The following is a 23242-nucleotide window of genomic DNA, read 5'->3' on the forward strand; positions in this document are numbered from 1 at the left end:
CGACCGTCTAAGAAATAATATCAGTAACAAACGACTAAAAAAGTAAAACAGCAAAAACACATTCAAGACTCACATTTCATTTCCATAAAGTTACGTTTAGAGTAATAATTTAATGGCATTTACGACGTCTAGGTTGTATAAACCGTTAAATTATAATGTGTGTAATCCATCAAAATGCGTTGAATGAGCGTAATTTGTTTGTGAGAAACATATCATTTTCCGGTCGGCTGGTTGGTAATGTCTTGTTTGGCGACTTAGGGACGCATTTGCGCTTAACTGAACCCTTTTTGTGCGCAGTCGGGCAGCATACTGCTCGGAAGCAGTTTATTTGTACCCAATTGCACAGGTACAAATTATGATGAATGCACGACGTCTAGAAACTCGGTTTGAAGGGTTCAATTTATTTTTGAGGACGCATTTAATGGAATACAAGTATACTTTTTGATTCAGTTAATTCGAAGTACTTATTACTTATAATTCGTTTAGTATGCAATTGTACTATAAAATACTAGATGTCTATCGCAACTTCTATTAAAATTGTTCGGTGTGCATATTGTGCCAACTTTTTGAAAAAAAAAACATAGTTTCATGTAAGTACTTAAGTCGAATGAAAATAAACATCAAAAACTTAGTTCCTAAGGCAGTGCGGTCCCTTAGAATCTGGTAAAAGGTTACAAAAGATAATCTCTTTATTCATACGGATAGCGATCTGTAACTCATACAGAGTTACAATTGAATGAACAAAAATAAATATTTTTTTTAACCGCCACAAGCTGCCGTACAACAAACTGACACTGACGAATGGTTCCCGTCATCGCATCAATTGTCAAAAGGAGCGATCCAGTTTGAGATCCCATACAAAGGCGTATACGACCTTAGCACGGCCCGGAGTAGGGTCGAAACTCCGTTGATGATTGACTTATTGTTCAGCCCTTAATTTGACTAAGAATAGGTATGAGCGATTCATAAAAGTTCACGAACCGTGACGCGATTAAGTGCTTTTGTGCTTAAATTAAGTTTTTAGGGATCAACAGGTCGCTCCTTGTGGGGCTAGTTGAGCTGAATAAGGTTATGGGTTTTGTCTTCAAGTCTATTAACATGAAATTTTACACTGACGATCTTAATAGGTATTATGTTAATAAACACGATTTTTTATGAAAATATAAGAAAATTGCAGGCTTTCTATTTAATTTTAGACTATTTAAAAGACTAACTAAACCAAGCCTAACAAGGCTTTCACGCAACTGTACCTAAACTGAGATGTAAACCAACTCATCGGACTCTAAGATACAGGCTCAGCTTAGCTTGGGATCCAATGTCTACTGCTAAAAATATAATATTGCTTTGTGTGTAATAATAAAATGTTCATCTTCATCTTCAACTCGATATATTACGCTTCACACAAATAAAATCGCGGTTAAAGGTTAGTTAGTTTATTTCTGTCATTTCGTTGGCACATTTACGTAAGTTTCATATATTAAAAGTATTCTTTTCATTGTATTATTAACTCATGTGTATAATAGATATACCATTATAATCTTTAATAATAAAACCACTTTAAATCAAATACAACAGAACTTTTGAAAAAGGAATTTTAGATAGAAAGTCACTTATCTAGACAATATACTGAACCCTCTCTATAGTTCAACATCACACTTAATTGTGTATGTTTAACGTATGGTTATAAGTTAACTACAACTGGCAATGATTGATCTACTTAACTTTTTCATTCAAAAGCGTATTGATTTACAAATTATCGTAATCACTCTTCCTATGAACCCCTTTAAACCAAATTTTCATTGGTAGTTACTTTAGTTTTTTTACCCGATTCTCCGAAGAACGGTTATGTTTTTCGACCGTATGTAAGTATCCTCCTAGATTTTGGACATGTGACTCGACGTATGAAGTAAGGTAGGTAGGTACTCTATAGAGAGACTTGCTGTGCAGGGAAAGGTCAATGGCAAAAGACCAAGAGGACGTCGCTGAACTGACCAGATAAAAGCCATAACAAATACTCCTCCCAACATTTGCGCCAGAGAAGCGCCATCCAGGGATAATTTGGCGTAGTATTCTTCGACGTGATACGTGACCACAACTGCTCTGTCAAGAGTAGGTAACTATCCGACAAAGAAGAGTTTTAAATAAATCTGGTTTTCTAGTTCAAAATGTATTTTTTCATTTATAACGAGATTTGAGTCTTAGAATTATTGATTATTGGTTATAATGGTTTTTCTGCACCGTAATGGTGATTTTCTACCGGCCAGGCGAGACGAGACGAGACGAGACGAGAATTGAAATTTGTATGCGTTCTGGCTATACAGCCGGCTAATATTTTAGTCTCGTAACTATTTTTGTGTTTGTTTTGTGTTACTTTCTATAATTTCACTCTTTATAGCGGCAACACTTCTTCTTATTTTTTCTAACCTGTGTAATGTGTCACTACTGTTATAAAAAAAATATTACAGTTTTCAATTCTCGTCCCGCCTCGTCTTGTCTCGCCTCGCCGGTGGAAAATCACCTTAATGCTCCGGATTAAATTCAAAGTGTAATTTTGCACATAATTTCCGAAAATCCCAGAGGTGCGAGCTCGGGCCCGAACCCAGGACCCTCTGCTTGAAAGGTCAAACCACTAAGCTATCACGACTAATGATAGTGTAATATAATAGAAAAAAAAACCGGCCAAGAGCGTGTCGGACACGCCCTAAATAGGGTTCCGTAGCCATTACGAAAAAGTTAAGTAATATTTTACTAAGGATTTCGTATTTTATACGGAATCTTCTAAGTTTAGGTATATTTCATACCTTAGGCTGCTATTTACTCTACTAATTATTCTCAAGCAAACTTAGCCGTTATAGTTTTCCTTGTAAGTTTGATATACTTACTAACCATCCTGATTTTTTTTAAATTTTTCCACCCACCGGTTTAGATTTTAGAGGGGGGGGGGACGCTCGATTTTAATGAAAATTTGCACTTTAAAGTTGAATATTTCGCAAACAGATCACTGAATAGAAAAATCGTCTTCGCAAACCTTTAATGGTGTTAAAAGACCTATCCAACGATACCCCACACTACAAGGTTGAATGAGAAAAAAACACCCCCCACTTTACGTTTATGGGAGGTACCCTAAAAATTGTTTTTAAATTATTTATTTTACCATTTTGTCGGCATAGTTTACATATATATCCGTACAAAATTACAGCTTTCTAGCATTGATAGTCCCTGAGCAAAGCCGCGGCCGGACAGACAGACAGACAGACATGGCGAAACTATAAGGGTTCCGTTTTTGCCATTTTGGCTACGGAACCCTAAAAACTAGCCAAATCTAATTGGATGAAACAGGAATCCACGACAGCGAGAGCGATGTTCCCATTCGTATCGCTGTACATAAACACTAGTGGTATCCCCTGTGTTTGCGCGTGTATGCGGCGAGATAAGGCTAATCCCGCGAGCCGGGCTGCGGGCACGCAGCTTTTAAATTTGTTCGTGTGTCTGTTAATGCTTTAATCTGTGTTTATTTGTTTCTGTCCGATTGGTTACGGTAAGAGCGCGCGGTTTATAGGTCTTCATAAAGTAGGTTTAGACTCGTTTGTGATGGATGAAAGTGTTGTCTTAATTAATTGTTTGGTTTATAGCTATACTTTGTTTGCGTAGGTTTATTAACGTATGTATATGAATGAAATGAATGAATTTGATAATTGTACTTTTATTTTTATTTAATTTAATTTTAATAATTTCTATTTTTACTTAATTGTATTTAATGTAATTTCATTTTAATTGTATTGATTATATTCTATTTGTTTTTTTTTAATGGACCTAATATGTTGTCTTTCAAATAAATGATATTATTATTATGTTCTTTATTTTTATTTCATTCGTAGGTTTAGGTTTTTATAATAGTTATAAAAAGTAAAATACAGAAAAATAAAAAATATTAAAAAAACCTAACCTAGTTTGCCGCCGGTAACGGGGCAGGGCCCAAGCTACCGGTGGTCAGGGCCACAGAGTGAGGAACCTCTGGACGATGCGTGCCGTGTCCTGAAGTAGGTACATATATATTATTATTATTATTATATAGACGAGCTTCAATATGTTTAGCCGACTGTACGAAGGAGGGTTATGTTTTTCAGAGTATGCATGTATGTATTTTGATAGACATCATATTACATAGTAATTTTTTGTCTGCCTCAATATAATAATATGCACATAAAAGTAGTCTATTCAAACTTTAAATTAACTACAGTGACCACCAATTTCTATCTAACCAAACGACATCTAGGGTGACAGCGATCGTGCCACGTGTCCGGACCCGGCGGCAATCAAAGGCGAACGTGGACGCTCATTTTACAGCTGCACCGGGATCGCTAAGTTTAAATTGAGTTTTGACGTTTTTAGGACTGTCCGTCGCAAACTGGTCGTTTGTGGCCACTTTCGTGGAAACGTTTTTAAGTTTTCTTCGCTTTTTATGTTTATTGTTTTATTTTTATAGCTTTAAGTCTGTGTTTCGGTTTTTGTGTGCATACGTGTAAACAGTATACGAGTATCTAGTAAATGTCTTTACAGTAATTCTAGGGTCTTGTGTAGCAAAAGTAATAATCATCGTCGATTTTACATAATATTACCCAGAAACACTCTGATGGCATTGCCTATTTGTTTGTTTGCTTAAATAATTCTTTGGGATTTTATATGACACGTATTGTTACTTCCTGTAAAAGTGATCAGATTATCAGCCAAGTAGGTAGTAGCTGTGGGTCAGTTTGATGGTTACTGATTCACTTCGAGACAATAGATCTTGGAGATTCCCAGCACTGGTCTTATTTTTCTGGTTTATCTATGCATCTATATTTCAGTTTGTATTTTCGATATGGGTATTACGGGATGACCGTAAAAGTAACAAAAAATAATAATTGGAATTGAAATAAAAAATACAAAAAGATTCCATAAAAACCAATCTTAATTTGATTGCTTCATAACGACATCTCTTGTCCGGGTGAGCGGTTAGTTCCATTGGAGTGCTGCAAGTTTCTCGATGAGGGTTCCAGCATAGATGTCGCTAGTGTCGCTGCTTAAGTGACTAAATAAGAACAACAAACAAGCTGAGATATGTGGTGCATAGGAGAAATTCGTGCCTGTATCACTGTTCAGTGGTAGTGTAGTGGTATAGCACGTGGCACGGAATGCCGAGGACCTGGGTTCGATTCCCAGCACTGGTCTTATTTTTCTGGTTTTTCTATGCATCTATATTTCAGTTTGTATTCTCGAAGCAGATCTAGGATTGGATAAAATGAATCCGTTATGTATTAGCTAGTGTCTGGGTAGGTTAATTCTACGAAATACCCCTAGAGCAGTTTTCTAAAAATATCAATTGTTTGACAAGTGTTTCAGTACAATTAGCCGAAGTTTACAGTCTTAAGCTGACGCTATCTTGAATGTTAATTTCCAGTGAGAAATTTTGCTGCTTTGTAAGGCGTGTGACCCATTGGTCGACATCATAATGCCCAATGGATGGCAACCTGCTGTCACCTTTATTTTTAATGCCATAATGTTACAAAATTGAAGATGATAACTGCTGGGATAGTAACCAGAATTCAGACATTTTCCTTAATTAGACTTAATTATTTAAAAATTGTATAATATTCGTATTTCACTCCAGCATGGATACATACAAATTATCATATTTATAACAGCTCCCTTCAACAAAGGTAATTTTATCCAAACAAAAACACACTTTAATATATTAATAATACATTTTGTTGCTAGCACAAAAATAATGGGTAATTTACAATTTATATCAGTCTGGGATTTAATTCCGCTGCGCCCGCGGCGCTCGGTCCCGAGAGGGAGGGTGCAGTGTTTTGATTTTCATCTCCGCTTTTGTATTCATATATACTTATATAGAACTAGGTATGTAACATAATGTTAGTATGTTACAGTAGTGTGGTGATTATTTTCGTTGGGCAGCCGGTGAGTGAGAGAGACAGCAGCAGCAGCAGGCAGCTCCTTACAGTTTGTACACACGCTTTGCCGTAGGTACCCGTCATCTTTGAGGTATTGCTTAAAAATTTTGGGCAATGCAATAAAAATCGAGTTCATGTCACTGATATGTTAACGATATCTGGTAATTAATTTTTGAATTCTATTCAAATTTAAATAGAAAATGGATAAAAAAAATATAGTTACCGTGATGTTGCCGTGTTGTTCAAGCTTTTTACGTAAAAAATTGTTCTGTTGTGAAGAAAATGGCGCTGCCATTTTGTTTCTAGTATTATTATTATACTCTATCTCTATTTAATAGTTTTATTTATATAAAATCTGTCTGAAATATCTTTAATGCTAAATGAAACTTTTTGCTACTTTTGTACAATGTACAGTTGAAATCAGCAAAAAGACTGAAACAATTTAATCCACCGTGCGAGGCAATATCAATGACAAGACAAAGACCCCTTTATAAAAAAAGCTAGGCAACACTGCTTAACCCTGCCAACGCCTCGCAAAAATCTCAAGTACAAAAAAAACCGAAATCCCAAAATCGATTCCCGAATTATAAACAAAACATTCTCCCCTCCCGTCGGATCGCAATTTCCGAGCCGCAGGCGATCGCCGGCGGAAACAGCCGAGCGCTTTGTTCAGCTGATCGGCTAGAAATCAGATTGCGCAGAATATCCTGCACGGGTTAATTTGTATTTTATGAATTGATAGAGAATAAAGTGCATGGCGTATGCGTGAATCTTTATCTGAGATCAGTTTGTCCAAAATATAATAAACATTTTTTCATTTTTTTTTTCAAAATGCAGCTATGGGTACTAAGTCTGGAATCTATAGGCGTTATAAAGGTTGTGTGATGTTCATAGAGTTGTCAAACCATTATAATTATAATTAAAATACAAATTGAATGTATAATCATTTATTCACCAACTAATGTCATACAAATGATCAGGAAAATTATTAATGCTATGTACCTAACAATCGAAGACATAAATATATATACAGCCATAGAGTCAAAAATTATGTATACATCTACCTTATGGTTAGTGACATAAAAAGGTGTATAGATATTTTTGTCGCCTTGTTAACGAACATAATATATTTATGCCCTTAACTGTACATACTTATTAAGTATTGCCCTTTGAAACTCAATAATAAAATCTTTTCCCAATTCTTTTGACCGATCCGTTACAAAACAATTCATATTAAAGAATCAAAAATTGTTGTGGTTCACAAAAGCTATTTTAAATATTTACCCCTGGGAACAAAACTGACCAAATATTGTGTAATCTGAGCCAGGGATTATTTTCATTCAATTACAATATTAACATATCTTTCCACCGAAATGTACCAATAACAGTATTCGCTTACGTTTATTCGAATGTTTTTTATTGTAAATTAGATTTGCATAATCAAATAATTTGATCTCTTATTGAAGCACTGATGCCTGCGTTTGTAGTTTAAACGCGTATTGAATTTAACTTGAAGTACAGTCGTCGGAAAAAGTGTTAATTAAAGTGAATCAATCGATTGTACGTCAGTTCACTAACGCCATCATATTTTGCCTGTCAAGTAACTGAAACTGCCAAACGGTTTTTTTTAAATTAATGTTTAGTTCTATCCCGTCATTTATTAATGTCCAATATTGTCCAACTTGGCTAAAGAAAAAAAAAAACATTAAAAATAGTTAAGTAGACCTATCGAAAATACAAACTGAGACATGGATGCACAGAAAAACCAGAAAAAGAGACCAGCGCTGGGAATCGAACCCAGGTCCTCAGCAATCCGTGCTGCGTGCTATAACCCCTACACCACCGCTGGACAGGAATTTAGACACGAATTTTTCCTATGCATACATATCTCAGGTTGCTTATTTCTACTACGCTACTTATGCAGCAGCACTAGCGACATCTATGTTTTCGCTCTCATCGAGAGACGTCACATTCTATCGGAACCAACCGCTCACCCAGACAAGAGATGTCACTACTAAGCAATCAAATTATGATTGGTTATTTGGAGTCTTTTTGTATTGTTTATTTCAACTCCAAATTTGTTACTTTTACGGGTATCCCATGAAACCATATCGAAAATACAAACTGAGACATGGATGCACAGAAAAACCAGAAAAAGAGACCAGCGCTGGGAATCGAACCCAGGTCCTCAGCAATCCGTGCTGCGTGCTATAACCCCTACACCACCGCTGGACAGGAATTTAGACACGAATTTTTCCTATGCATACATATCTCAGGTTGCTTATTTCTACTACGCTACTTATGCAGCAGCACTAGCGACATCTATGTTTTCGCTCTCATCGAGAGACGTCACATTCTATCGGAACCAACCGCTCACCCAGACAAGAGATGTCACTACTAAGCAATCAATTATGATTGGTTATTTGGAGTCTTTTTGTATTTATTTCAATTCCAAATTTGTTACTTTTACGGGTATCCCGTGAAACCATATCGAAAATACAAACTGAGACATGGATGCACAGAAAAACCAGAAAAAGAGACCAGCGCTGGGAATCGAACCCAGGTCCTCAGCAATCCGTGCTGCGTGCTATAACCCCTACACCACCACACATAGAACACATAGATGTCGCTAGTGCTGCTGCATAAGTAGCGTAGTAGAAATAAGCAACCTGAGATGTGTATGCATAGGAAAAATTCGTGTCTAAATTCCTGTCCAGCGGTGGTGTAGGGGTTATAGCACGCAGCACGGATTGCTGAGGACCTGGGTTCGATTCCAGCGCTGGTCTCTTTTTCTGGTTTTTCTGTGCATCCATGTCTCAGTTTGTATTTTCGATATGGTTTCACGGATACCCGTAAAAGTAACAAATTTGGAGTTGAATAAAAAATACAAAAAGACTCCAAATAACCAATCATAATTTGATTGCTTAGTAGTGACATCTCTTGTCTGGGTGAGCGGTTGGTTCCGATAGAATGTGACGTCTCTCGATGAGAGCGAAAACATAGATGTCGCTAGTGCTGCTGCATAAGTAGCGTAGTAGAAATAAGCAACCTGAGATATGTATGCATAGGAAAAATTCGTGTCTAAATTCCTGTCCAGCGGTGGTGTAGGGGTTATAGCACGCAGCACGGATTGCTGAGGACCTGGGTTCGATTCCCAGCGCTGGTCTCTTTTTCTGGTTTTTCTGTGCATCCATGTCTCAGTTTGTATTTTCGATATGGTTTCACGGGATACCCGTAAAAGTAACAAATTTGGAGTTGAAATAAAAAATACAAAAAGACTCCAAATAACCAATCATAAGTAGACCTACTTTTAAATTTTTAAAATATATTTCGAATGCCAAACACTTCACATCAAACTATATCACTCATATTCCCAAATCAAAAGTAGAAAGTGAAATAAAAATCTTTAAACCTATGGGACACTCACATTTTACCATGTAGACTTGATTTTAAAAACATTCAGATAAAATTTATGTATTTTTTTTTAAATCAAACGTAATCACTTTGAAACCATTAAATAAACTGTAATCTATCGATAGTATAACGTAGAAGAATAATAAACGCGAATAAGACAGATTATTTAATGTGTGTCCTTTTTTATCGGACTGTACAATAAACCGGTATGTACGCACAAAGGCCGAACACGTCGCACGTAACTGTTAGATCACGAATTTGAAAAGAATATTAACCCTGTTGGGCTGGTGGTAGCCATTGTATCGTCTGCTAGAGTGAGAAACTTGTACCGTTGCCAATGTACCAGATTTTTTTATTTTTGGTACTTTTTGTTAATAAAAATTTGACCCACTAAAAGGTCGATGAACAGAAATACAAGCATTACTAATAATATTCCCATCCCATCCCAGCCTATATACGTCCCACTGCTGTGCACAGGCCTCCTCTCAAAACAAGAGGGATTTGGGCCATAGTTCCCGCGCGACTACTTATATTATCATCATCATCCCAGCCTATATACGTCCCACTGCTGGGCACAGGCCTCCTCTCAGAACAAGAGGGCGGGGGAGGGAGGGGGACTTATATTATAAAGTAAAAAAAACAGATGAAAGTGGAAGGTATATTTTTATGCAAGTTTATTGTCTAATACAAGCAATAAGGATTTTAGATGAAAAACGAAGTGAAAAGTTTCGTAAGTGCTGCCTTACTTTAGCTTTGTTTTAGTGTTTATTATTATAATTATGTATGTACATATCTTTATACACAAAGAACGTGAAATTAACAGATAATAAGGAAAACATATATTAAAACTAGAAAGTTACAGCACTTATTTGAAACTATTTCTTATCTTCAGAATAAAATAGTTCTAGTACGAAAAGTGGTACAAACATTAAAACTGGTACATGCCCCCGCCCTACCCTAATGGCGTCACGTCCCGCGTGCGTGTCGCGATAAAGGGTTAAGTACACTAACCACCTGACGTGAGTCACAAATCCACCATTATTACGTTATTGTGGGAGCCGTCCACATTAACATGTGTATACGGCTTTACATGAAATGTGACCGATGAAACCCTTAAACTGGTCTTTATTTGAATTTCGGTACACGTTTGTTTTCACGATAAATTGAAGGAGTAAACCGGTTTGGTTAATTGAAGGGTTGGGAAGTTAGTATTAACAAGTTAGGGGATAAGGTACAAATAAGAGGTACTTAAAGTCTGAATACTCATCTTAATTTAAATTTTGATAAACGTTAATCTTTTGTTTATTTATTTTGAAAAATCGTACAAGTTTACAGAATAATTTAAGGGGTTACCACATGTGAGCCTAACAAAGTGGCAGTTACTTGACCAGTCGAGTTACTTTACATTAGTAACTAATAAGTGGCAAATGCCCAGCAGTAGGTCGGTTAAGCTTTAACTAACATTACGCGTCTTAATTTGAATTTTTGTGAACGTTCAGTTCTTTTGTTTGGATCTTTTGTGGATGATAAATGATTTAACGAGCTTGGTGATGATTGATGGAGTATGAATGAGGCGGAACCCCATTGGTTCATGGTTATGTAAAGTATCACAAAATGAATCTAAAATACATATTTCAGCCAATGATTGGGCACCTAAGTACGAACCAACGATTTTCAAGAATAATTGAGATTAATCAATGCTTCTGTACATTTTGCTTATGTTCAAAGGCGGCTAAGATATGAGTTGCTCAACAATTATGCGCCATAGATTTTATACTTAACTATGTTAAGCGTAAAAATATTTTATTATAGTAAGCATATAAACATTTTCTTGAGCTTTGGGCAGCTACAATAAACTATTTATTAATCCATAAAAACGCACAGCACTTGAAATATTTCTGTGCCGAGTAAACAAAACACCCAAAGCGCGTAGATGGTTAGCTGTGTTAGTAAATCATTATAATTTTTCATTGCTTTCCATGGCACTGTTCGTGTTTATATTCGTAACGACTCAGTTAGTCACGTGTTCAAATTAACCCGCATACTAAAATCATCCCAGCCTATATACGTCCCACTGCTGGGCACAGGCCTCCTCTCAGAACAAGAGGGCTTGGGCCATAGTTCCCACGCGGGCCCAGTGCGGATTGGGAACTTCACACACACCATTGAATTGCTTCGCAGATTTGTGCAGGTTTCCTCACGATGTTTTCCTTCACCGCAAAGCTCGTGGTAAATTTCAAATGTAATTCCGCACATGAATTTCGAAAAACTCAGAGGTGCGAGCCGGGGTTTGAACCCACGACCCTCTGCTTGAGAGGCGATAGGTCAAACCACTAGGCCACCACGGCTCCCCCCGCCCGCATACTAAACCAAATATATTCACGCTAAAACAGCTTTTCGCGTGAAAATTGTAATACCGATGAAATAATTCAAAGGGCACGATTAAATTAATCAAATGTTTGATTGAAGCTATGATTGAAGTCACGCATTCGAATGAGAACTTAAAACAAAACACGCAAACAATACCTCTCAATACACTGTTTTTAGACAAATGGTATATGTAAAAGCAGAACGTGGTTAGCAAGAAAATCAATTTAAACCAAATTAAACTTTATTTAAATTTTACTAAACGTGAAGTTAAAGTGGTTTATTTGTTTGCTTTGATTCTATTTTGTTTCATAGCAACTTCGACAAGGCGTCCTACGCGTCGGTAAACACGCATTCAAATGGAGGCATTCAGTTAAATATTTATTGACGTGAGAAGCTTATTGAATATTTTTACCACGATTTATGCCCAATTAGCAGTTGGAGCGTGAATTGAATTGTTTGTGCCCGAAAATATGAATAAATACCACAATATTTACGATAATGCTCGGCCGTTTAAAGCGGTTTTGACGCGCCACGGGGGATCGCTCCGCCGTGAACAGGGGAAGGGTTACACCGCCACCAATTTATCTCGACCAACGGACAAATCTCGAACTAACATGATCACGTACAACCTCTAAAGCAAATTGTGACGACAGCGCCACTTTTGTAAATAAATATAACTTTGTCCTGCTCATTTTTGTGACGTTTTAATGTTAATTTACGGACTGGCTGACAAGATGGTCGTTTTTAAAAATATTTTAGTGTTAATACGGTGATTTAGCCAAATCCGAGTTTATGTTCCACCTGTCAGTTAACCGGTTTTAAGTTTCCGCCTCCGCGGGCCTGCTCAATGATTATTTCCGAACGGGTTACCATTTCGTGCATTATTACGGTAATTAATTATGATTTAGTTTTCGGTTGAGTTGGCTAAGGTAATTAGTTTGAGTCTGAAGCACGGCTTGGTCACTGATCAAAGCTTTGTTCGCGGTTATTACTTGTTATTTCAACAGAATATTAAACGGAACATTAGCATTTAATTGGATCTGACTGTAGTATGGGCACAAGGTATTAGCCAGTTATAACTCTGAGATAGTACTGTAATAAAATCAAATTTAGTGTGTTTCCAACATTTAGCCAACAACATAGTTAGGAGTAGGTACCTAAATATTTATAGGTATAACTTGCAGGTAAAGTACCTAAGTGATTTTTACTAAATTATATACTATGTATGTAGTAAGTCCTATGTTGTACATAAAAAAGGAACAAAATTAAGAATTTTAGAGACAGGTACATGTAAAAAGGAAAACATAGCTCTTTGAATTACTGAATCTTTGAGGAACATTTAGATAGAGACCGACGACGATTAAGTTAAGAATTAGCAATAGTGTGTAGTAAATAGCCAATGGGAAAATTATACTTTTTTGGATTATTCTTTTTGCCATTAAAATCCCTATTTTCTGAACCTGATATTTGACAGGTGACACCGATATTTAAATTTGAATCTGCTTTGAATTAAACTCTTCATCCTATGTCTTCATCCCAGTAAAATGTCAAAGACTGTCATAGTCACTTCTATCTTGTCATGTCACGCTTAGGAAATAGGTGCAAGATGCACATGTAAGCGACTGCCTGTCAAGATTTAAGAGATCTGTTTTTAAATCAAAGTCAAAGTACCTATTTATTTGCATAAAATGTGCTACGATGTGGTTCTTAATAATATTAAGCAGTTGCACACAATTTGCTAATTACAAGCACACAAAAAGTCAAAGTCAAAGTCAAAATATCTTTATTTAATTTAGGCTGTAACAAGCACTTATTATGAATGTCAAAAAAAATCTACCACTGGTTCAGAAAAACCTCTGTTGAGAAGAATCCAGCAAGAAACTCAACGAGGTAGGTACCTCAACAGAGGTTTTTCTGAACCGGTGGTAGATTTTTTTTGACATTCATAAGTGCATTCATAAGTATATATATATATATATATATATATATATATATTTAAACATTAATTTATTTAACGGCCAAGTGTAGAAATGGGTCATATGTTTTGCTGTTTAGTGTACACTTAAATTTTCAATTAGCAAGCAGAATGCTTGTAGGTAATATTTCAAGTAACTAATTATAGTTTATGTCTTACAAGCATTTACAAGCGGTTTCGTATACTTAAACTATGTAATCTAGCGGTTGAATTGAAAATTTAATAAGGTTTCGCAAAAAAAATTCGTTAAAATACCCAAACTCTTGAATTTCATTAACATTTCCAAGATCCCTAAAATATATATACAAGATTTGATCGTTTAAAGGTATTAGATTCAAAATGAGAAAGGAACTCGAATTCAGCAACTAAATCAAGAACGCATTTCTCGTTTCATGACTTATTATAAACGCAAGGGACGTCATGCAGTTTATTAATATACGTTAAAATTTCAACGCAATCAGTATTACTTTTAGAAATTAAATATGAACAGTATTTATGGCACTAAATCTCTCATATCCGTGGTAGCTCGCGAGTCAAGTTTGAGTTATGGCGGTAAATTTGTCATCGCACTTTGATACTGCGTTTAATGAGCAGGCGCACACGTTATGTGGTTTCGAAATAGGCGGTGAGGATGTGGAAATAGTTTGTTGATAAAATCAACAATCCTTCCCCATTGCAACATTTTCGTTAAGCAAACTGAAGAGATATTTATTTTTTAATAAAAATCACACATTACATTTTAGACATCTCAAAGACATAAGGGATTAATTTATTGAATAGGCGTTACTTTGCGGAGGTCCATATCAATGAACTAAAACAATTACTTTCCTCACCCAGGATCTTGTGATAGCTAATCTATCACCACCACCACGCTACACTGACGCGTTTCGAACTCGACCAGAGCTCATTTTCAGAGCAACGCAACCGTTCACCATACTGCCTGATGTTAGATTTTTGAGTGTGTTCTGACAGTGTGCACAAGCGCAGCTATCATAAATGAATTAAAACACGATAAAAATAGAAACAACATCAATTTAAATAACAATTAAAACATGTAATAATGAAATAATGACAATATAAACGAGTACGAAATACAATGTATTTACGTTGTTTCCAACACGCATTACAAGTTTAAATAGAAGCGTGTCCAAAAAAGATTGCACCATGATCGACATTTATATAACTGTAACAGCAACGAAGTTTTTGTGAAAGTTGTATGCGTGTATTTGTTGTTGTTGACGGCTAAACGGTTTGACAATTTAAATTAAACTTAGAATAAGGATAGCGCTAAGAAACTCCGAGCATAGCTCTTTCTTATTGCGTGACTCTGAGCCTCTCTGAGAAGCTACAGTCAAGGACCACGTCTCAGAACCACACACCCTTAATAAGGTAGAGGAGATTTAGAGACCACATACGTCACTATTTCCATTGTAATTATTGATAATACTTACGACTAGCTTTTAAAATATTCTTTGTCAGGTATTTAAATATTCGATAGCTGCTTTTGATTCAGTGGTAGTATGCTCCAGTAAATGGGGTATTATTAAGGGTTAAAAGCTATTGGTTATTTGGAGTATTTTTTATTTCAACTCCAAATTTGTTACTTTTACGGTCATCCCGTAAAACCATATCGAAAATACAAACTGAGACATGGATGCACAGAAAAACCAGAAAAAGAGACCAGCGCTGGGAATCGAACCCAGGTCCTCAGTATTCCGTGCTGCGTGCCATACCCCTACACTACCACTGGACAGGAGTACAGACACGAATTTCTCCTATGCACCCATATCTCAGGTTGCTTATTTCTACTACTCTACTTGCAGCACTAGCGACATCTATGTTATGTGTAAAGAATTTTATGTAAATCTTTCGAATGCACAAATGAATTCACATGTTCATCTCTCGCACTCATAAAGCACGTCGATACAGAAACAATAAATTTCGTCAAACATTAGGTATTTGATATAATTTACGAGGGTAGGAGCAAATTGAGCGCCGACATGCGAAGTGCACATTGTAAACTTTGCATAAATTGATTTATATCTTCCTCCATTGGAATGGCTTTTTGATTTATTGGAAGGAAACACGCTCAGCCGACTTTTGAAACGGTGGTAATGACGTTTTTGACAAACATGGCGCTTTGGGTGTTTCATTCGTCATATTTATTTGTTTATTTTATATCTTTAAAGTCCACGAGCAACTCTTGTATATTTATTATTTTGTATTGGAGATCTAGGAAACGGCTCTATAGCTATTTCGATGAAATTTGTTACAGATGTCGTGAATAATGTTTTACCGTCTTATTTAGTCGGAAAGTTCATATTTATCTTTCTTTCTCAACTAGCTAACTGAAGTTTACTGAAGCTAATTGAGAAGCAAGATAAACGACCAGACGACCAGATGGCCTAGTGGTTAGAGAACCTGACTACTAAGCTTGAGGTCCCGGGTTCGATTCCCGTGTCGGGGCAGATATTTGTATGAAAAGTACGAATGTTTGTTCTCGGGTCTTGGGTGTTTAATATGTATTTAAGTATGTTTTTATATCTATATAATTATATTTATCCGTTGCTTAGTACCCATAACACAAGCTTTGCTAAGCTTACTTTGGGACTAGGTCAATTGGTGTGAATTGTCCCATGATATTTATTTATTTATTAAAAAAAAACTAACGTATACGACAAAACACGATAGTAAAACATTATTCAATAGATCTGTATTGGGGAGATTTTGGGGGCGAATAATCGCTGTATAACACGATCAAGCTAAGTTTGCACCTCGCACTTAACAAGAACAGTTCAAAAATTTAAAATTCAACAAATAAGAGACAAAAATTTTACCATTAGCAGCTTTTATTCTTTGTTGCCGATACGCGTTGTACCAATTTTTGCCTCTGATTTGTTTAATTTTAAATTATTGAACTGTTAAGTTAAGTGCAAGGTGTAAACTTAGCTTGGTCTTGTTAGCCTTGTTCTATATTATTATTATTATTTTGAGTTACGATGCAATATTACCTATATTGAATTAATAAATAAACCACGTAAACAATTTTTTTTTTGTGTATATATCCCGTGCGAAGATTGGTAATTTTGATAGCTCTTAGCGTGGTGGTTCAGCGGTATAGTATTGTACTTGTAAACTTAAAGGTCTACTCTTTAATTATTTTATTTTATTGATATACTTATTTAGATTACATTGTACTCTTGAAGCTTTTTGAAAAAACGTGTTTTCCCAAAGATTGGACCAAATTAGATCATCATCATCATCCCTCTTCCCTGGCGCGCCACAGCACTTTTTCTTCAGCCCCTCGCATCCATCCGCCGCCAGCGACCCTCTTAAGGTCGTCCTAAGGTAGGTAAGGTAGGTTGAGGTAAATTAGATGGCACATAGCAAATTTCATTGAAATAGTTAGAGCCGGATTTAAATAAATACTTAAATATACAAGAATAGCTTGTTTAAAGCTAAAAGATAGGTAGATACGAGTACATGCTAGAAAAAACAACAACGCTGTTATTCTTGGCTCGTAATATAACTAATATGTAATTTAAAAGTTCCGTTACTAATGTCACTTATTTTCTTTTGGCAACCTACATTTAAGTAAACAAAGTAGTTAGCCCAGAAAATTGTCATTCCCTTGGCTGTCATTACCCCCTCATTCATTACCGTGTCGCCGCGTCAGATGTCACGGTAATGATAACCTGGGGAATTGCTGTTGACAGTGGCATGTCAAATGTGCGTAATGAGTATATGTCATATTTGTTGACGAGCACGCGATGTCAAATGCAAAAGACTGATTGATTCGTGTAATCAAAACATGAGAAAACTGTAATTTTTTTCTACTGCCTTTTGCCCGCGGCTTTGCTCGCGCAGAATTAGTGCAGTGCAGTTTCATGCAAATCTGTTTATTAGTTTTTGCGTGAAAGAGTAACAAACATCCATCCATTTATACAAACTTTCGCGTTATTAATAGAAAAAAGATTAGTAGGATTTTACTTGTTTTGATTGATAAAATTGAGGTGTAATTTGACCTTATTACATACAACAACGCGATATTCATAAAGAAAGAATAGTCCAATGCTCTTAGGAAACTTTTGAGCGGATCACAATTCCGAATGGGATACTGTTGAAGTATATAGTTAATTAACAGAGTTTTGGACTAATAGACTTGTTTTTCCCTTTTTTTTTTGTTTTTTTTTTGGCGATAAATAATGTTATTTATTTTATTGATGAATGTTGTTGCGCGGCAATAGTAATACATATATTTATTACGTGTAATATTAGTATTTTTTCTATAGCGGTTCTTTTTTCTAGAGTATGTATGTATGTATTTAAACTCTTTTTGTACAAAAGAAAAGAAAAAAAAACACAATTGACAAACTTTGACATAGTCTATAGTCTTGTGATGGACGGACAACATAGCGACATTATAAAGGCACTGTTTATCATTTTTCGGGATCATCTTTTGGTTACCTATAAAACCCCTTGCAGTGTAAACATGTTTACAGCGTGATGGGATGTTTCAAACAATATCTAATCTAGTTTGACTTCACTCAACCAGGCTCTCTTAAATCAACAAAACACTGTCAACAACCTGTATAGACTCATGCTCGTTGTTTAAAGCTCTCGACTCAATTTCGAGAGTCGCAAAACGTTCAGCCACAGACAAACAGTGCAACGTATCAGATCTGCAGACACGTACCAATCAACCCTGCCTCACAGACAGCCGCAGACGTCTCCCGATTCAATCGAAACTACTGCATTTCCAGTTGCCCAGCCTTTGATATGTCCATCGCTTGTCTGTCCATACGATTGTACACAACAACCAACACACCCAGACCCTCCCAATCAAACACATCTACCTTACAAAACGCACAACGCCAAAGGCACTAGAACGGCAGACGGGCCTCGCTACACTGGACGCCGATTCGTGTACATCATTGAAATTGTCAAGGCATTCGTAAACATAGGGTGATAAATTAATGTACATAGTACATTAGACGCCCGTGATAATAAAACACGCGTTAAAACTCTAATTGCTGACGGTGCGGAATAACAACCGACAGTCCATTTATTTGAATATACATTACCGTTCCGACGAGTGTCTTGATGTACTGGCTAAGTATACGGGCAGCAATACTGCGGGCTGCCAGCAATGTGGTAGAGTATATTATGGGGTAACGGTTCGTGTTACAGGGCATCTAACAGCGAAACTCACTCTGGAGGGTAATCGCGCACGAAAGCGTCTAGTAATAAAACCGCTCGTAAAATTGTAACGTTACGACCTGAGAGACGGCGGAGTGCACTGGATGGCACATTGATACGTATTCGGACTGATGCCATGGGGTATATTGTGATTTATGCATCGGTTTTTTCAAGTGACTAATGAAAGGCTTTTGTAGGGTTTTGGAATGTTTTCTTTTACACAAAAAGCACTTAAACGGGAAGAAATGTAAACTATGATCTTCCTATCTTTTCTTAAGGCCACGTCCAGTCTGAATGAGGGAAAAAATATTTTAAGTAATACGCAAGATCTGCTCAAGAATTTATACCACAGCTAATGTTGTTTAAGTGTGATGTAAACATTGCCACAAAACCATTAATCTTTCACAGATCATTAACTTGAGAGAACTACAAAACTTAATTAGTAAAAAATTCAAGGGTGAACCTGTTTGAGATTTTATCACGTACACATTTTACGAAACAACTCTTAATGAGATAATGTAATTATATTATTCGACAGAGTCTAATAATTTTAAACTTAGCGAGCTGCAAAAAACTAATATTGCTACGGTTCGTTGCTTGAAACGAGCCTTGGAAAAAAATGTTTAGTATCCTACTTTTTGAATATAAAAGCCGGTGAAGAATAGCTTGAAATCATTCAAATCATCACATTTGAAGCAACAACAACAAAATGTTCACTAAGGTAAATTGTTACATATTTTCTTTTAAGATAAATTTTCTCGTCTGAAAGTTTAGCAAAGCCTAACATTAACTGACTATAATATGGAAACCACTTTTCATTTCGTTTTCGCTATATCCATCAACCCTGGTATTCAAGAACTATAAGTTTTTTATACAATATTATATTACATTTGATTAACAATATTGTATACTATCTGTTATCTTCTAGATTGCTCTCATTGCTGCCTGCCTATTTGGTATCGCCTGTGCCGGTGGCCTTAACACCGGTCTTGGTGCAGCCAGCCACGGGACAGCCCTCGGACATGGTGCATATGGCTCAGGACTTGGATACGGTGGCTACGGCTCAGGTCTTGGTTACGGTGGACTTGGCCACGCTGGCTACGGAGCTGGACTCGGCTACGGTAGTGGCTACAACGGAATAGGCGGCGCTGGTTATGGTGGACTTGGCTACGCTGGCTACGGCGCTGGACTGGGCAATGCCGGCTACGGTGGACTCGGCTACGCTGGCTTCGGTGCTGGACTGGGTGGTACTGGCTACAATGCTGGAGTTGGTTACGCTGGCTACGGTGCTGGTCTCAGCAACGCTGGCTATGGTGGACTTGGTTACGCTGGCTACGGCGCTGGTCTGGGCAACGGTCACGCCGGATCTTCTGTATCTTCGTACCAATACCGCATTAACCACCCTCCTTCCTACGGTGCTGGTTACGGTGGCTACGCTGCTGGTGCCTACAGTCGCGGTGCCTACGCTAGCGGCGCTTACGGCCGTGGTGCTTACGGCAGTGCTGCCGTCGCTGGATGGTGAATATCTTAGAAAAACAATTAGTATCCTGCCGAAGTAAACTTTAATAGTGACCAAAATATATTTAAATATATGATTTTTTACTACTTTTTGTTTAATTTTTCGCAAGTAAAAATAACCCTTAAATGAAGTAATTTGCACAAATTTACAAAATAAGGTAGTTGCAGTTACGTTGCAGCTGGAATGCAGTCCGTCTATACTGACCCTAATTAAAACCTATAGCGAATTATAAAGTTCTAATCAATTAACTATGTTGGATAACTCAATTGACTTTTCTTTTCAAAAGTACATAGCCAATTTGGTCACTGCAAGTCCCTTACCGGTTACGACTCCATTCCTTGTCACTTTACGACTAAATGTCTCCTTCGTAACTTTCACACTTTACAATCTTTAGTAATAAGTTGTTACGAAGTTTTACACCTAATGTTTTACTCAGTTTAGCGTTTACGAGGAAAATGGATGATGTTCTGTTTCCATGGTAATGAGATATTAAATTTAAAGGGACATGAAGATGAAGAGTCTGTTCTTTGTCGAGTAGCCCATATCTTCCTCAGGTCTGTTGTTTAACAAGCCCAGTGAATTTTAAATTAAATTTTAAATTCAGACATTATCGGTATTTTTGTCACTTAAAATATGTCGTGTTCCGGTAAATATTGCAAAAAAACACAATGTATCAAGATTAAAAAGTAGGTAATGCGTGTGTAAACATGGTACGCGGTGGCTTCTGAATTGTTTATAATTTTATTGTGATGTTTGTTCATACAACTCGCATGGAGAGGGTTTCGTTCGATACCTCCGTTGGCACAGAGTCCTTATAAATAGAATCACTTTGCTGTTCATTCCATCAAAACCTTTTTTCTCTGGAACTCATAGAACCAAAACCTAAAATTAGTATCAAATCAAGTCTGCTACATTTTGAAACAGTAAAAAGCAAAAACGTCTGAGTGGACGCAATCAAAACATACACTAATTTAAAAAGGCGTTTCCGTAAAAATTGCCGGGGAATCTAGCTGTTCTTGAAATTTTAAATTTGGTTTGAAGGTAGGTACAATCGGCCTACAAAATGTTGAAATTTACTCAGTAATATACCCAACATTTTCATGGATTGACTATAAGTACATGATAAGTAAGATAACACAGTAACGCAACCTAACTTAATATCAAGCTAAAATGACAAAGTAACGCTAAGCTTACTTTACTTCAATTTGTGAATTGTCACGTGATATTTAAAATTAGTCTTTTTTTCCATTCTGCCCTCTTCATATAATTTATAGGCACTGTTACGCGTCCAGAGGCAAAGGAAAAAGTACAAAGTGGCCGTTTTCAAGTTTACACTAACCACAGTAATGAGTCGACCAACCAGACATGATCCACACCTCTAATAACTTTAACCTGCATTTGCTCATTGTTATTAACGTTTATAAGAGGAAAGAAGGATCTAAATAAACTGGTGGTTCTTAAAATGTTCGTAATGTATTGCTGCATGAAACGTTATTTGAGAGAATTAACGCTTTATGATTTCGCTGGGTAAACCAAAGGTAAAGAATATGAATTAAAAAGTTCTATGTATAGGCTGAATGAATATTTGTATGTACCTACTTTTGTTGTATACATATGACAAACTGCCATAAGGCAGAAGAAAATCTGAGTTTGTTTCAGGACTTTGTTTACAAAGAGAACCTTTTGTTAGTCCGTTCCACAGGTGACCTTAGAGCTGGCTCTTTCCTCGATCAATCTACGAGTATTGGCATTGCTATACAAGGAGCAAACGTGGCTAGCCTTATGGGCATCGAATAAGGTACTAGTGATCTGATGATGAAGTTTTACTTTTTTCTTATGTAATAACCTATTTGTTAATTTTTGTATGATTTCCGTGTAAATAAATTACTTTTTTTGACATTAGCTCAATTAATTGAATAAATCCTTTGGTTCACCAAACGTAACATGGCAATAATTTTAGTAAAATGTCAGTAATTGAACTAAACATATATAGTTTATGTTTTGTAGTAGATCCTGTAGGTTACTCAAATTTAAATGCAATTGTCCTTAATCCCACTAATAATATAATGCAAAAGTTTGTAAGTCTGCTTTGTTTGTTACCGATTTAGATTAAATAAGATAGTTTACGGAAAATTGCATAGTTTTCGCGAGATATCTATAAAAGGATTCTACGCAAAAATGTCTGTATAGCATCACAAAGTCGTCCTGTATTTTTTTAACACTATTTTACGACGAGCCTTATGTTTGTGAAATTGCATCGTGTTTTTTTATCATTTAATGTTTAGAACCAAAGAGGCATGAAAATAAATTTCATTTACTTCCAAATGGTGCAAACATCCATGACAAACGCTATGAATTGACCATTAGCACAAATGTCAGGGGAATGAGAAAAGGGGAAAAAATAGCTCCCGCGAATTCAAGAGACGCCCTTTCAAGCTTGAAGCGACGGCGGTAATGACGCGCGAGAGATTGATCGACGTGGCCTTGGCGCGGCGTTAAGTAATTATCCTTTATTTGTTTTTTGACCGCATTACAAGATTGTGCGGCAGGTTTTAGTTTTGACAGCGTAATTAATTGAAATCATAATCTGAAAGTCACTTTTGCACTTTAAATTATAAGTATTTTGGTCTGATATAATAAAATATTGTTTATTATATGTTACGTTTAATTTTAGCTTACAGTAATATCAGACTACATATATATTTCTCGAGATAATAATCATTACTGCATATTATTTTACTAGCTTTTGCCCGCGGCTTCGTCCGTGTGGAATTCGGTTATCGCGCGCTGTTTCCTCGGGAACTGTGCATT

The 23242-nt window shown here is 36.4% G+C and overlaps 1 protein-coding gene across 1 annotated transcript; it reads left to right on the top strand.

The window, feature by feature from the left end:
• Nucleotides 1-19548: 19548 nt before the first annotated feature.
• On the top strand, nt 19549-20517 carry LOC141427117 (uncharacterized). The gene is made up of 2 exons (XM_074086357.1): nt 19549-19633; nt 19841-20517. The coding sequence occupies exons 1-2, from the start codon at nt 19622-19624 to the stop codon at nt 20432-20434; spliced, it is 606 nt and encodes a 201-aa protein (XP_073942458.1). The 5' UTR covers nt 19549-19621; the 3' UTR covers nt 20435-20517.
• Nucleotides 20518-23242: the final 2725 nt, after the last annotated feature.

This window comes from Choristoneura fumiferana, chromosome 4 (assembly GCF_025370935.1).
Source record: "Choristoneura fumiferana chromosome 4, NRCan_CFum_1, whole genome shotgun sequence".
In the NCBI taxonomy this organism is placed as follows: Eukaryota; Metazoa; Arthropoda; class Insecta; order Lepidoptera; family Tortricidae; genus Choristoneura; species Choristoneura fumiferana.